Source organism: Haliotis cracherodii, unplaced genomic scaffold (genome assembly GCF_022045235.1).
Source record: "Haliotis cracherodii isolate W230 unplaced genomic scaffold, xgHalCrac1.p SCAF_2, whole genome shotgun sequence".
Classification (NCBI taxonomy): Eukaryota; Metazoa; Mollusca; class Gastropoda; order Lepetellida; family Haliotidae; genus Haliotis; species Haliotis cracherodii.
This window is the reverse complement of record NW_027266275.1, coordinates 17,155,867-17,170,103: the sequence shown is the minus strand read 5'-3', so window position 1 is coordinate 17,170,103 and position 14,237 is coordinate 17,155,867. Positions and strand designations below refer to the sequence as shown.

Genomic DNA, 14,237 nt, shown 5'->3' with positions numbered 1-14,237 from the left:
ATATAGTAGTGAATATAAACTATGAAAAAAGAGTCCTATAAAACCTTAAGAAGAGATAGGCACTAGGGTCACTTAACGTCATCAGAAAAAATTGATTATGAACTTAATACACACAAAAGGACTCTTTTCTGGATAAAATAATTTATAGCACCGATTCACGAATTCGGTCTCGATTAAGTATCTTTTAGATAAGCTTCAGTAGGTTCTGAGAAAACTTGTGCCCATTGCTGACACTATGCACTTTGTAAACTAACATGGATGAGGGCCCTACTGTGTATGCTCAAAATCTAAAAAACATGTAGCAAGGGAAGTAACTCTGGAAAAAAAAATATTCAAACTCAGTCTTGACAAATATCTCTTAGATAAACATTCAAATTTTGTGGGAAACTTGTCCCCATTGCAGACACCTGACAAGTTGACCAGCATAGAGCTAGGGCCATAACTCTGTTTGTTTCTTTGTTGTTTAATGCTGCAGACAGATGACACAGGGGACATATTACACGCACCCTTCACAGATCTTCTTCACTCTGGCCTTGAGCTGCTCTCCTTGGAAGAAGATGATGAAGACACTCTTGAAGACGGGATCCCCCTGGGGATACAGCATGGATTGTTGGTACATTCAGGGTGAACGAGGAAGAATTACACCAGTTACAGGACAGTGATTAAGGGGGAGAACAATTGAGTATGTTTTAGCGCGGCTTTCATCTTGTCATGTCTTGGGTTAAAAAAATGGGCTTCACACACTACATCAATGTAAAAATTGAGACATGAATATTGTGTCTGAAGACCAAGTCTAGTAAAATTACGATCGGTCTTCTATAGTAAGCTCAGCTAATAGTCCATATTATAACACTAAAATCTACTGATAATGATGCTAAGAGCCAAGTTCAGGCTAGTAGACTCAAAAGTTTAACTAAGATTGTGCTTTTAGCAATATTCCAGCTATATCACAATGGGGGGATACCAACATTTTTACTACTACCCTACTCACCCATCTCTGATCCTGATATAGCTATTGACTCACAACTACAGTTAATTCAGCTTCAGAGTCTGGACCATGATTCCCTAGTAACGTGCATCAGTAATACCATCTACATCTATATTCAGTTATCTACACATGTTACTGTGCATCTGAAAAAAGTATTGATAGGACATAAACATATTCCCTCCCTCCCTCATCTAAATTACAACACAAAATATTTTTGGAACAAACCAAATAATCAAATCGGGAAATTCCTTACAGTAACAGGATCCTCCATTGGTTGTTGGATTTCTTCATATCGTAGGAAGACATTACCGCGACAGGCAAACCACAGCATCCTCTCAAAGGCAGGCAACTTCTCTCTTGGGATGCAGCCAGCCAGGAATCTAGGGGACAGAATCATAATGTTACCATGGTTACCCATGTGTGCATTAATCAGGAACAAGGCCCCAGTCATGTGATCTCATGTGGAAGTTTGAGCAATTGAGCGGCAATCAAATTGTTCAGGTATTATGACACTTAATCAACCAGGTCACACATTTTAAGCTGCTGGGACCTATTCCATTAAGCAATCATAACGCTAAGACGATCGTAATTTCCATACTTTAACAGATTTATGCAGACTTAGCGTTAAGACCGCTTTGTGGACAGGGCCCAGATCATTTTGCTGAGCATGTTGTAGTATGGATCTGTTATGACCCAGGATCCCTATCCAACAGAAATGATAATATTGATATACTGATTAAAACATGGTGTAATTCTTTGGAATACACAGGCCCACTTGCACAAAGCAATCTTAACACTTTGACTATAACTATAACTCTTATGCTTTAACATTCACTGATGGTCCAAGTGCTAAGATTGCTTTGTGCAAGTGGGCCCAGAGGTACAGGGCAACTGTAGAAACTATTTACGGCAAATAGAATTAGTTCAAACTTACCCCAGTTGTACTGACTGCTGTGGAGCAAAGCCAACCTCATCTTGACTGAGAGCTTGTTGTGCATCATGGACTAGGCTTCCCATCTCATGACGGTGCTGAAGAACGCATGGAACCAATGTTAACATGAAACAGTGAGGAAACAGGAACTTACAGAGACCTGCACACTCAATGCTATGAGCAACATTTGTACAGTCGGTTTACCCCAGTAATGAATTAATATCACATGTGTTACATATGTGTTACCCATAATAAAATTTGTAAGAATGTCTAGAAATGTATTTGTATCAGTTAGGGCTGGGACGAGTCCAAATTTACTACCCGTGTACCCACTGCAGATCTCAAGAGTTGGAAGCTAAATGTCTGATTGGTAATTGTTTTACCGCAGCCCTGGCCAAAAACTATTTAGATACATGTATAAAACAACCTGATCATGCATTCACTGAAGTTGACTGAAGCTTTATCTTTACTCAAACATATACAAGTCAAGAGGAATGTGCGCATCATCAGAAAGAAATGTGAAAATTAGCAATTTGTAGTGTAACCACTGAGCTAAAGTGACTTTTTGTCATTAAACAATATATCACGTGACTAACCACGGGTCCAGGTAGTACTGTGGGTAACCGGGTCCTACTCAGGAACCACCCGACCTGAGCACCCGAGTCACCCATTCCAGCCCTAGTATCAGTCATATAAATGTTACATCACCAAAGCAAATCACATATTAATGTTTGGGTTTTATGAAGTACAGAGGATGCAATCTCCATTTTTTCACAATGTACTGAAATGATGCCATGTTACAAAGGGGCAATTCTCAAACAATCCACACAATCCACCAAACATTAAATATCAGTGCAAAGGATAGATATGAAACTCAATGCCCTCTAAATTAATTACTCTAAACTTACAGCAGAGAAGAAGTTCTGTGTCTTGATCAGGACTTCTCTAAGCTCTGTCAGCTCCAGGAAGTTCCGCTTCAATGCCTCAGCGTTTGTGTTGACCTCCCTCAGCTCACCCTCGATCTTCTCATAGGTGGCCTAAATACACAATACACACAACACATTGTAAACATAGGATGTTTTCATATAACATGCAACATGAGGTAGTCATTCAGGCAGTTCTCATAATAATAGCTGGCAGTAAAACATGTCTATCCAGTGACCCATGGGTAGCCCTGTCATCTATAGATGAGTGTGATGTTGGTTTTACAATCACAGGTTCACCTTGCCCGGATTTGTTTGTGTTCAGACTGTTGTTCTACTGCTTGGGGCATGTGCAGAGTTGTTTCCCTTGGGAAAGCCAGAAACCTTTGAATGTGGGTTCGAATCCTCATTTGCCCCGATTATGTTTCTAGGTTTGTCAGCACCATACCCGTTTTTGGTTGCACCAAAGTGCAAAACGTCTGAGATCTGCATCATTTCAGGCTTTCCTCCCACATTAAGCACACCATGATATAACTGGAATACCGTTCAAAGTGGCATTAAACCCAACTCACTCACTCACTCGAGACTGATAGTACATACCCCAAGTAATAACCCCTTTATAAACCATGTTATCAGGCTGACATGATGTTAAATAGCTCACTGTGTACCCCATATTGTAAAGGTTAAATTTCCCCCTCAATATATGAATAAAACCAAACTTGTTGTAATTACATGTCTTTCAATGTATTGAAAACTACTTTAGAAATATGCCATCAACACTGACTATGTCATGAATATTCTAAGCAATAGTAGGGATGAGGTTTGAGTCAGCCAGCAGACAATGGCCAGTTCTCACCTCCAGGTCTACCATCTCCTTGGGAGCAGGAGCTTTAGGGTTTTCTCCATAGTCCGGGATCTTCAGCTTCTCCTTCTTGATCTCCTTCTCAATGTATCCTGTGGGGGAAACAGGCCAACATCTAATAAAGTTCAATTTGGAAGCGAAAACTAACTTCCTTCATCCGTATGTAGTAAAACTAAGTCTTCATCACAAGTTTTCAAAAGGGTGCATTTTGTAATCTTGTAACATCTGAAATGTTCGACAAGACATATTTATTCAACATGTTCAAAGTAGTTGTTTCTTTCTCCTGTGACAGGGTTATTTAACCATGGCATCCACTTATTCAAAGCAGTCATTTATTCAAGGAAATACGGTAACTCAATCTACTGCAACATCTACTACTATAGCATTGCCAGCTCCAACCTACATTTCTGTATATACTGCAGCTGTTATTAATATTAATTACATTTACAGATGTATCACTGTTTATTTGGATGGTGGCTACAATCCAATTGTAAAAAACATCTGCCCTACATCACATGGATGAATCGTATACGTTGTCAACCAACTGAATGAACCTTGGAGTGAATTAGTTCTGTTCATTTTTCTGCATACTGCATATGCAAGATATTGACACATGCACTTTCACCCATCATATTTGCATCCCATGGTCAAGAAACAGCATGAATCCCAAGTGATACAACAAACCCAACCTGGGTCTGTAAGTTTATGTTCTTTGTAGATGCAGGTTACGTTTTCTGAAATACACACTTAAAAGAACCTCAGACCACTGAAACAATAATACCTAAATCACTGACTTAAAACACCCCAAAACATGTAAATCATATGCTTATCATGCTTATCATATCATATGTGTTATATGCTTAAAGAGTGGGGAGGAGTGGTTTATGATGAGCCATGAATAACCTATACATGTATATACAAACTACTTTCTTGGTTACTTATTTTTGTATAACCCCCTTCTATAAAGATAATTTGAATCAACCCAAATTGTGACTTTTTTGGGTAATGTATTGACGCCCACATATGGGAAAATATATTTAATAGAAACATATCACACATTTCCATTTAAATTGATAATTTTGCAATTTCAAAATACTGCAGACAGGTCCCCTATTTTGACCATAAATATTTTGTTGAAAGGAATATATTGTTGATAGATCATACAACTGGAATAAAAAGACAAATTCAAGCACTGTAAACTCTCACCTGTCATACGATCAGTTCTGATTGGTATACTACTACTTGTGGACACAGTGTGTTGAAGAAGCACCACACATACTAGGGGAGATACTAATAGTTACAAATAGTTTGCCTTTGTATGCAGGGCCATGTATAGAATTGCCAATGTGCCGTTGTACAAAACAATGTAAGCGCTATGACTGTCTTAAGTCTATGTTAAGGTATGGATGTTACGATCACCTTAGCGCTACGACTTTCGTAAGTCTATGTTAAGGTATGGGTGTTACGATCACCTTAGCGCTACGACTTTCTTAAGTCTATGTTAAGGTATGGGTGTTACGATCACCTTTGTGCTACGACTGTCTTAAGTCTATGTTAAGGTATGGGTGTTACGATCACCTTAGCGCTACGGCTGTCTTAAGTCTATGTTAAGGTATGGGTGTTACGATCACCTTAGCGCTACGGCTGTCTTAAGTCTATGTTAAGGTATGGGTGTTACGATCACCTTAGAGCTACGACTGTCTTAAGTCTATGTTAAGGTATGGGTGTTACGATCACCTTAGCGCTACGGCTGTCTTAAGTCTATGTTAAGGTATGGGTGTTACGATCACCTTTGTGCTACGACTGTCTTAAGCTTATGTAAAGGTATGGGTGTTACGATCACCTTAGCGCTACGACTGTCTTAAGTCTATGTTAAGGTATCAGCCCTCTATTTCTAATTTTGAGAGCGCCCTGGGCGCTTATTAAGTTGAATACGGTACTCTGAATACTGATGGCTGAATCAGTCAATACACCTTAGAGATATTAACAAGGTTATGAATGGACCTCCTTCATACTGACTGGGGGCACAACACAGATCTGGTCATCACTTCTGCGTGTACCACTAGTTGTTACATCTTCAGCCTAGACTTACTCAGCTTCCTCTCCATCTCCTCGCACCGTCTCACTTCATTGACAAACTTCCTCTGGAAGGCATTCACTCCATGGTTCAACTGGAAATAAAATACTGTATGATAAAAGAAAGCCTCTGATCTACACCTTGTTTAGGTGTATCAAGAAAGGTGCAAATTGAAAATACGCAAATAAATACACAATTAAGAAACATTTATGGGGAATAACTCACTGGACACTTCCCTCTAAAACATAACATTGTCTAATTTCTGACGTCATCATCGTGAAATAAACCATGCTTTGTTTTCTATTGTTCTTTGCAATTTGACAATGAGTAAAAGATTTTTCTGATACATATTAATGAAATGCAATATATTACGGATGGCAAATGCCATAGTTTTCAAATTTGGAATGGGATACTTGTCAAGAAAAGTATTCATATGCAATTTTGAAAAGTGAAGGTTTCTAGGTTTGAATCTCATAAATAATGTTTTAAACCAATTAGAATACACTCCCAATCATTTCACACGGATTAATGCTGCTTTGAGATATATACCAGCTTAACATAGGAGGAAAGCCTAAAGCAGATCGTAGACATTTACCACTTTGCTGAGACATATAAGCATGGACAGAAGGACTTTAATCAAAATCAAAGATAAGAACCCACTTACGTCTTTGAACTGCATGAGTCCGAGCTCCCCGAGTTCGGAGACGCAGGCGTAAGCTGCCTCTGACTGAAGAAACAGCTGACACAGCGACATCTCCTCGCTGCGGAATATCGTCCCCATCTTGATTCCTTGCTCCACGTGGGATCGCTTCTAAAACTTCACTTGTTACAAACTCCTGAAAATATACAATCATTCTCTTAAATTGTTTGTTTTATACAACATGGATATGATTATCTGAACGTTTCTTATCCAATCCTTTTCTGTGCCCTGAATATCATTTGTATATTCCAAGTCAATTCTTAAGTCATTATAAGCATGATATACAAGCTCAAGTTTGACATGTACACAATGTACATTATAAGTTAGCAACTGATCTTGATGGTATGTGGTGTGATGTACCCTGCATGTGAGCCTATGTACACCGAGCCATCTGGAATTTGGAATGCATCATCATCAAAAACTGGATGAAATCACACATTTCGATGAGAAACAAACAGAACAGGTTTCAGACATACCGTATTCGGCGCAATAAGCGCCCCGCTCTAATAAGCGCCCACGGCGATATTTGCTGATATATTGGCTAGTGAACAAGCACAATTTGCATCCCTTCCGATTGATCAATGTACACAAGACTTATTTATTAGGTATAATACGCACACATGTATTATATGAATCCTTATTTTTGGGCAATTAAATTCTGAAAGAATATATCTGTTTTACATGAACATTTCAGGCTGTCAGCATAAACAACAAAATTTATCTTTCAACTATGTTTTTTTCCACCAAAATAATATTCTAATAAGAGACCCCTATTTCTAATTTTGAGAGCACCCTGGGTGCTTAATACATCGAATACGGTAGTGAGTAGTTAGTGAGCGAGTGAGTTAATATTTAACGTCACATCAACCATATTTCAGCCATACCGTGACGAGAAGTCATACATTAACAATGATTAAGAATACATTCAACTTACAGTACGTGCTGTAAGCAGGCTGGTAAATATTAATGATTACCTAATATATTCATGGTATCTCTAACTTCATGAATACAATGTATGTCTCATCTTGTGTGAGAAAATGAAATATTTACGGTAACAGCAATATCAGTTGGCAGCATCACATGACAGCATTACTCATACAAATGTTAATGAGCTCAACATCGTATACAGAGTACAGCACTACATTTGACAATTTTATGTCTGTTTTAATAGACTTAGGCAAGAGAAAGTGTTTAATGGAACAGACTGAATAAATTTCTGATACGCATGATATAACTTCTTGAGTACATAAGGAAACAGAAAATATACACTTGAACATATAAATAAAAATATTACAAAAAAGTAACTTCATACCAAAATATGTTTATTCCTTTTTAAGTATTACCCATCTCAAAATAACATTGAACACACAGTCAAAACAACTTATTTTTCATTTGTCAATGAGTGAGTGAGTATGGTTTTACGCCGCTTTTAGCAATATTTCAGCAATATCACGGCGGGGGACACCAGAAATGGGCTTCACACATTGTACCCATGTCGGGAATCGAACCCGGGTCTTCGGCGTGACGAGCGAACGCTTTAACCACTAGGCTACCCGACCGCCCCTTTCATTTGTCAAAAGGCAGTGAAATGTTTAACAAGATTTAACAGATTAACATAATCATAACAACCATTACATGTGATGAAAACTGTTCCAAGTACAAATTATGGGACTATTCTTCTAAATAACATCTTTGGACAAATTCACATTACTTTTCACACACAAAATCCTTTCTCCTACCTGTGTGTCTGTCAGCCTCCTAGCTATCAACTAATGTCCTTCAATCTCACAAGGTGACCCCGTCATGCAACGGACTGATCACAGGTGTCTAAATCAACATTGCCGGACAGGATCCTTGCATTGCTAAGTCACTGGGTGTCACAATATCTACATGCCTTGTACATACACTACATTGTCAAGGAATAGCATGCTGTCTCCTGTTGTATTAATCCATGAACTGACTGAAATATTAGCATGTTTAATGCATGACTTAACAAAACGACTAAGTTCATTGGAAAAAGGCTGACATTGAATTTTTTGTTGATGATTAAAATTGATTACTTTTATTTGCAAATATTCAATTCCTCATCACATATATACAAACAATTATTTATAATGGAAAGTTACATTTTACAGGGTTAGTCATGGTTTCTTGAACACAAGCTGGTATTCGAATAAATCAAGAATTTAAATAAAGTAATATATCAAACATCATATGTTTTAGATGGGGCACCTGTTGCCTGGCTAGAATGACTTCGTTATCAGAATCTACATTCCAACAACTCTAAGTATAATACAGAGAAAAAGAATTAAGGCCAAAATAAATAAACTGTTATATTTTCATCCAATTAGTTAACATGTTAACATTAGTTAAAAAATGTGAGATATGTGGAATATTTTAAATTTTTATAATTTTTTTTTAAAAACAACTGTCCAATGTCCAAGGCATGTCATGATATTATCTGTCAACAAAAGTGATTTATATGAAACACAGATGCCAACATTTCCCTGATTCACGGAGAGGAGATGACGCATTTGGCTGACAAATTCTGGACATTTGTGAGTGCACAGACTTGTGTATAGGGCCTGGTATTTATTGCTGTTTCCACACATTTGACGACTGTATTACCTTTTATGAAACCTAATCCTGTGAGTTTCAATAATATTTGTTTATTATTTATTGATCTCCTGTAGTTATTTCTGATTTCACAATGTCGTTCTGTACCGATTCTCTGGGTTAACCATCATCATGATCATGTTTCAACTCGGGAATCAACTCATAACAATGTCTATGTTGTGTATTTCATCGCGTAAAAAGGTGCTAGTGAGTGAGTTTCAATGCCACTTTGAACACTGTTTGAGTCAACTTGAGGTGAACTTATTCTCTATTCTTAGTTCAAGGTTTTACAAGGAAATGTTCACGTAATCTGAAACATAAGAATGTGGGCGGCTGGGCGTACATTCTTGCAATAAACCACTCATCATACACCTACGGATCTGACTGACAGTGTGAGATATTATAGATCGCCTGGCTAGTGCGAGTACCATGCAGGTGTCACCATGCATATACCATTTACTTACTATATTCCAGTATTGATTATATATACAAGCTGTCATCACTTATATATAGATACATAGATATACAATTGTATACACAAGGATTCCTCAAAGTAATCATTAGTATTTGGCTAGTGCATTCTGTATATTATTCTGTGTTTACAGTTTCATACACTGGGAGAGTTAATACAAGATTTGATCATTATTGTCAGTTCAGAATTCCCTCCCATAGGGGTGAGGTGAAATGGGGTTTAATCTTGCGTCCAAGATTATAGCACTTATATAGCGATGTGCATGCATGTGTGTGTGTATGACTGCTTGTACTAGTCTGGACTGATGCTGATTTTATAGTGTTAGCCCACTGAGGTGCCATGACACAGTTTAACATGAATACCCCACTCAGACACAGTATACTGACTCTGAGCCGACCAGTCCTTGTTTTAGCCCATTAATTTCGAGCGCCAGACAGGGTTACAACAAGAACCATCTTTTAATGTCTTTTAGTATGACGTGGCCGGGGATCGAACCTCGGACTTTCCACTTTCTGAGCGGAAGCTCTACCACTAGACCATGGAGGCCGTCACCTCCCATAGGGATTCCAGGCTAGAAGCAGTCCCCAGCAACCCAATGTATGGGGCAAGAGGTGACAATGTATAGGATGGTCTCACTTGATGACTTGGTTGATAGTGAGTCATTGTATCCGATGCAGGGTTCATTGCTCATAATAACATACACTAGATTGTCTGGTCCAGATCCAGAATTTTGAAAAAAAGGAAGAGCACATAATACCTAAATCATAAGGTGACTTGACTGAGGGCGAGGTTAACATGTTAGGTGTCTGACAAAATGGGGGGCACCCATGCACCCCAAGAAACACCACCTTCTCTGGATCCGCCAGTGAAACTACAAGCACACGCACAGTTCAGTATTTAAATGCCTTGATAATAAAAGGTACTCATGGTGGCTAGCAGAAAAAGATGCGAACACTTTCGTTCAATGAAATCCTAAAGAACAGGCATGGTGCTGACAGACCAACTGCCTCAAATCTGGGATTCATGCCAATAAAAACTAAGGGACGTAACTCTGCACAGGGAACTTACAGTGTTGAAGACTACTGAGCCTTCAAGGATCGGATCACACTTCTGATTTCTAGGACAGAAGACTTAATCCCACAACAGCTGCCATTCTGTGTGAGCCACCCACCACCTCAATCCCATCCTATGATTATTGGCCATACACTTCTACATATTGAATTCATAGTCTAAGCATGAAACATGATATATTCAATTCCTGCTCAATCGTACATAACACAACACGCCTGTCCATATTCAGCAGATTCCATTGATTATGAGGACTTAGTCTCTAAAAATGATAAACATACTTCAACTGTTAAGATGCTTAAGAAAATCTGTTGTCAGTTGCTGATACTGCCAAATTTATTGTTGATGCCCTTTCCAATGCCTTATGTCTCCAATGAGTGGCCATTGTAGCTGAGTTACAACATATCTCAGTTATATAAAGATGAGGCCATGTCACACAATATGACAGAACCTGTCAACATGGTAAAACATTCAGAAAACTATCACATAATTTGAAACAAAAAAGAAGCAGATCGAAAGTGAAACAGGATTACTAATTACCAGTGAGCAACCAGGCTATAGACAACCAACAACCAAGTCATAACACTATCTATTGACCACAAGAAACCAGAGACTCATAGGGGCTTAAAGTCAACAAAACATTATGTATGAAAATCTCCCTACCCCAGTATATGATTACAATGATACACATTTAAACATGATATGACACTGAAGAAAGGAAATCAGTCTTGACACCAGTCCTACCTAACAGGCATCAATGCATAATCTCCCTGTGGTCACAGCAATGGCTGTGTCCCATGCACTGACTGTCAACTTAACACTGGTGACAGACAACAGCGGAGGCCCATAATTACTCATGCACTGTGTGACTGTAGTGTACATGAACCTGGTTGCTATTAACTAGTTGGTGGCATCAGTGTGCCCAATGTCAGTGTTAGATGCAGCTGTCACTCAGTCTCATTAAAGCCAGATTTTTCACTATGACTCAATGTCAGTCTCCCACTTTCAAAACTCAACATAGGGGATCATAGACTTCCACAAGTCTCTGAGGCAATAATTATTAGTTTAAATCATAAGTTCTAGATTATGTTAGTAATAAGAACAAATTGTCCCTAAAAGAGACTATAGTCCTGTCCACATATTTAGACTTGCCTATTAGGAGGATAGAATTACTACACATCCATGGACTTTTCTGTCAATGCAACCTTGGAGCAAGGCTAAGGAGGTCATATCAGGTTAAACATCACAGTCACAGTTTTGTGAAAAAATGTTGAAACATTTTCACTGATTTTTACTGACACAAGTTTAGCTCTTATCTATTGTTTGGCTTATTTTGGATAATTTTCTGATCATTTTCACACAATACAAATAATATCATTCTAGTCCCTGCAACACAGACAATTGAAAGCCCCTGAACAATGATATCCACATTTCATGTTCAAGAAACTCAGAGCATTGAAAAAGACTTATTGTTCTCTTTATCATGTTTATAGACATAAGAATTCAACTATAAACCTCCCAAGCTAATGTACAGTAGACATGATTCTCATTTACATATCTGGTAACACATTATCCTTGGAGCCTTGGGCCATATAGTGTTCACACAATAGACATGCATAATCACACACCTTGGACATTTTAGCATGGCAACATTTGGCCTTCACGTGTTTAAGGTGCAAACACTCTCAGTGAAAATCCTGGAAATTCTTACAAGCACATGAACATTATGAAAACACAATGAGCTCAGTGTATTTCCAGTAGCTAGTTCAATCACAGTGTACTATTGTAACAAATACCCTTATAGATTTCTCTCACATTTCTTTCACAATATCAGTTCCATTGTCACCTAGCCGTGACTCCACTGTTTGTGAATCAAACAAAGTAAATTCAATTTCCTGGAAATTCAAAGTATACAAGAATATGTTTTGGCGCAGCTTGAAAAACAAGATATAATTTGTTTTAGCCAATTTTTAACACCAAAAGTCTATTGACCTCTGAGTCTTTTCAGTATTTTGAAAGCGTAATAAGAAAAGTTCACCGAGTTGTACCCATATAGCAACCCATGCTTGCCGTTACAGGCGACTATGCTTGTCGTGAGTGGCGACTAACGGGATCGGGTGGTCAGGCTCACTGACTTGGTTGAAGCATGTCATCGCTCCCAATTGCTAGGATCGATGCTCATGATATCAAGCACTGGATTGTTTGGTCCAGACTCGATTATTTACAGACTGTCGTCATATAGCTGGAATATTGCTGAGTGCAACGTAAAACACCAAACCAACCAACCAACCATCCAACCAACATTATTGGTATTTCAACATGTTAGAGATGTTAAACATGATCTCAATTTATTGCTCATAACTAACTATGACTCATGGACTAAAGGAAAAAGACACAAAATCAACTCTACACTTGCTTCATTTGGGGCTTTTGCATTACAGAGAGGGTTGGCGAAAGGGAAAATAATGTGGTTCAGGCACTGTGAGACAGACTATATTATGAGCAGCGATTCACATCATCAGGGTTTGATGACACGCAATCACAGGGATTTATCCATGATTATAAAGGGTACCTGGCAAGCAGATTGGTGGAAAAATTGTAACTTTGTTCAAAATTAGGATTTTTTTAAAGTTCTTATTTTCTTAAATTCATAAAACTAAGCATTAAAACCTCTTTCTATTTATTGGTCCTGTTATCAGTGAAATACACTGGTTACCTCTACAAAGCCACAAAATTAGTTACTAGTCATATATATTGACATTAATTGCTAAATTTATGATGCCATTTGCTGTAGACTTAGGGACTCTAAGCAGGTCTAGATAAAGCCCTGAATCCATCAAGTCTCAAAGGCCTATCACCCAAACCATTAAATTCCCTCTTCTAACATAGTCACGTTATGAAGCATCCATTGGATTTTGTAAGTGGGGTAAAACTATTGATTTCACTGAGCTGTAAACGCCATCAAACAATCTATTCATTTTCACTAGTAACACACAAAAAATGACGTTAACATATTTCCCACAATAAAAAGTACTTATATTATTTAACACTGCCAACAATCTGTTCATTTTGGGCATACTTCTGAACAAACTATTCATTTAAAAATTCTTCCTACTCCCATAAGAAATCAAAAGGATGCTCCCTTATAAAGATAAAACTGTCAATTTCTTTGCTAACAGTAAGTCTTTCTGAAGGGTGCTCATATGAATACAAACATCAGAAATTTAACAAGAATGTCTCACAGAGCTTGAAAATAACAGACTACTTACTGACACTGAACCACAGGGAAACTATGTACTCTTGTACAGGTCAAACAGACTCCCTGTGTGACACATTCCACACCTTGCTTTTAATAATCATACCATATCTTCCGTATACATGGTATAAACACCCACTGACTAATTTCTACACCAATCTGTAGGTAATGTTTTTAAGCACACACCAATATAAAACCCAAACTCTGCGTAACGGCAGGGATGGAAGTTAACCATGAACGGCAACTAGCATCAATAGTGATAACATATAGCAAATACATTGTATCCAAAAAATGTTTGAAATTCTCCTAGCCCTTAGGATTACGTTAACAGTACAAAAAATGGT

General features: G+C 38.0%; 1 protein-coding gene across 17 annotated transcripts in view; it reads right to left on the bottom strand.

Annotated features, from left to right (window-relative positions):
• Window positions 1-14,237, bottom strand: part of LOC139469898 (V-type proton ATPase 116 kDa subunit a1-like) — a 57,325-nt gene that overhangs the window by 32,394 nt on the left and 10,694 nt on the right. For 15 of the 17 annotated variants that reach the window (XM_071252227.1, XM_071252232.1, XM_071252233.1 and 12 more), the window contains exons 2-8: window positions 6,446-6,617; window positions 5,797-5,875; window positions 3,699-3,796; window positions 2,828-2,956; window positions 1,923-2,017; window positions 1,242-1,368; window positions 507-589 (exon numbers count right to left, since the gene is read on the bottom strand). In XM_071252227.1, coding sequence (XP_071108328.1) covers window positions 507-589; window positions 1,242-1,368; window positions 1,923-2,017; window positions 2,828-2,956; window positions 3,699-3,796; window positions 5,797-5,875; window positions 6,446-6,562 — 728 coding nt within the window. In that variant the 5' untranslated portion in view covers window positions 6,563-6,617. Of the gene's footprint in view, window positions 1-506; window positions 590-1,241; window positions 1,369-1,922; window positions 2,018-2,827; window positions 2,957-3,698; window positions 3,797-5,796; window positions 5,876-6,445; window positions 6,618-8,220; window positions 8,277-11,381; window positions 11,403-14,237 lie in introns of those variants that run through there. The other 2 variants (XM_071252231.1, XM_071252229.1) reach the window with 2 other exon arrangements.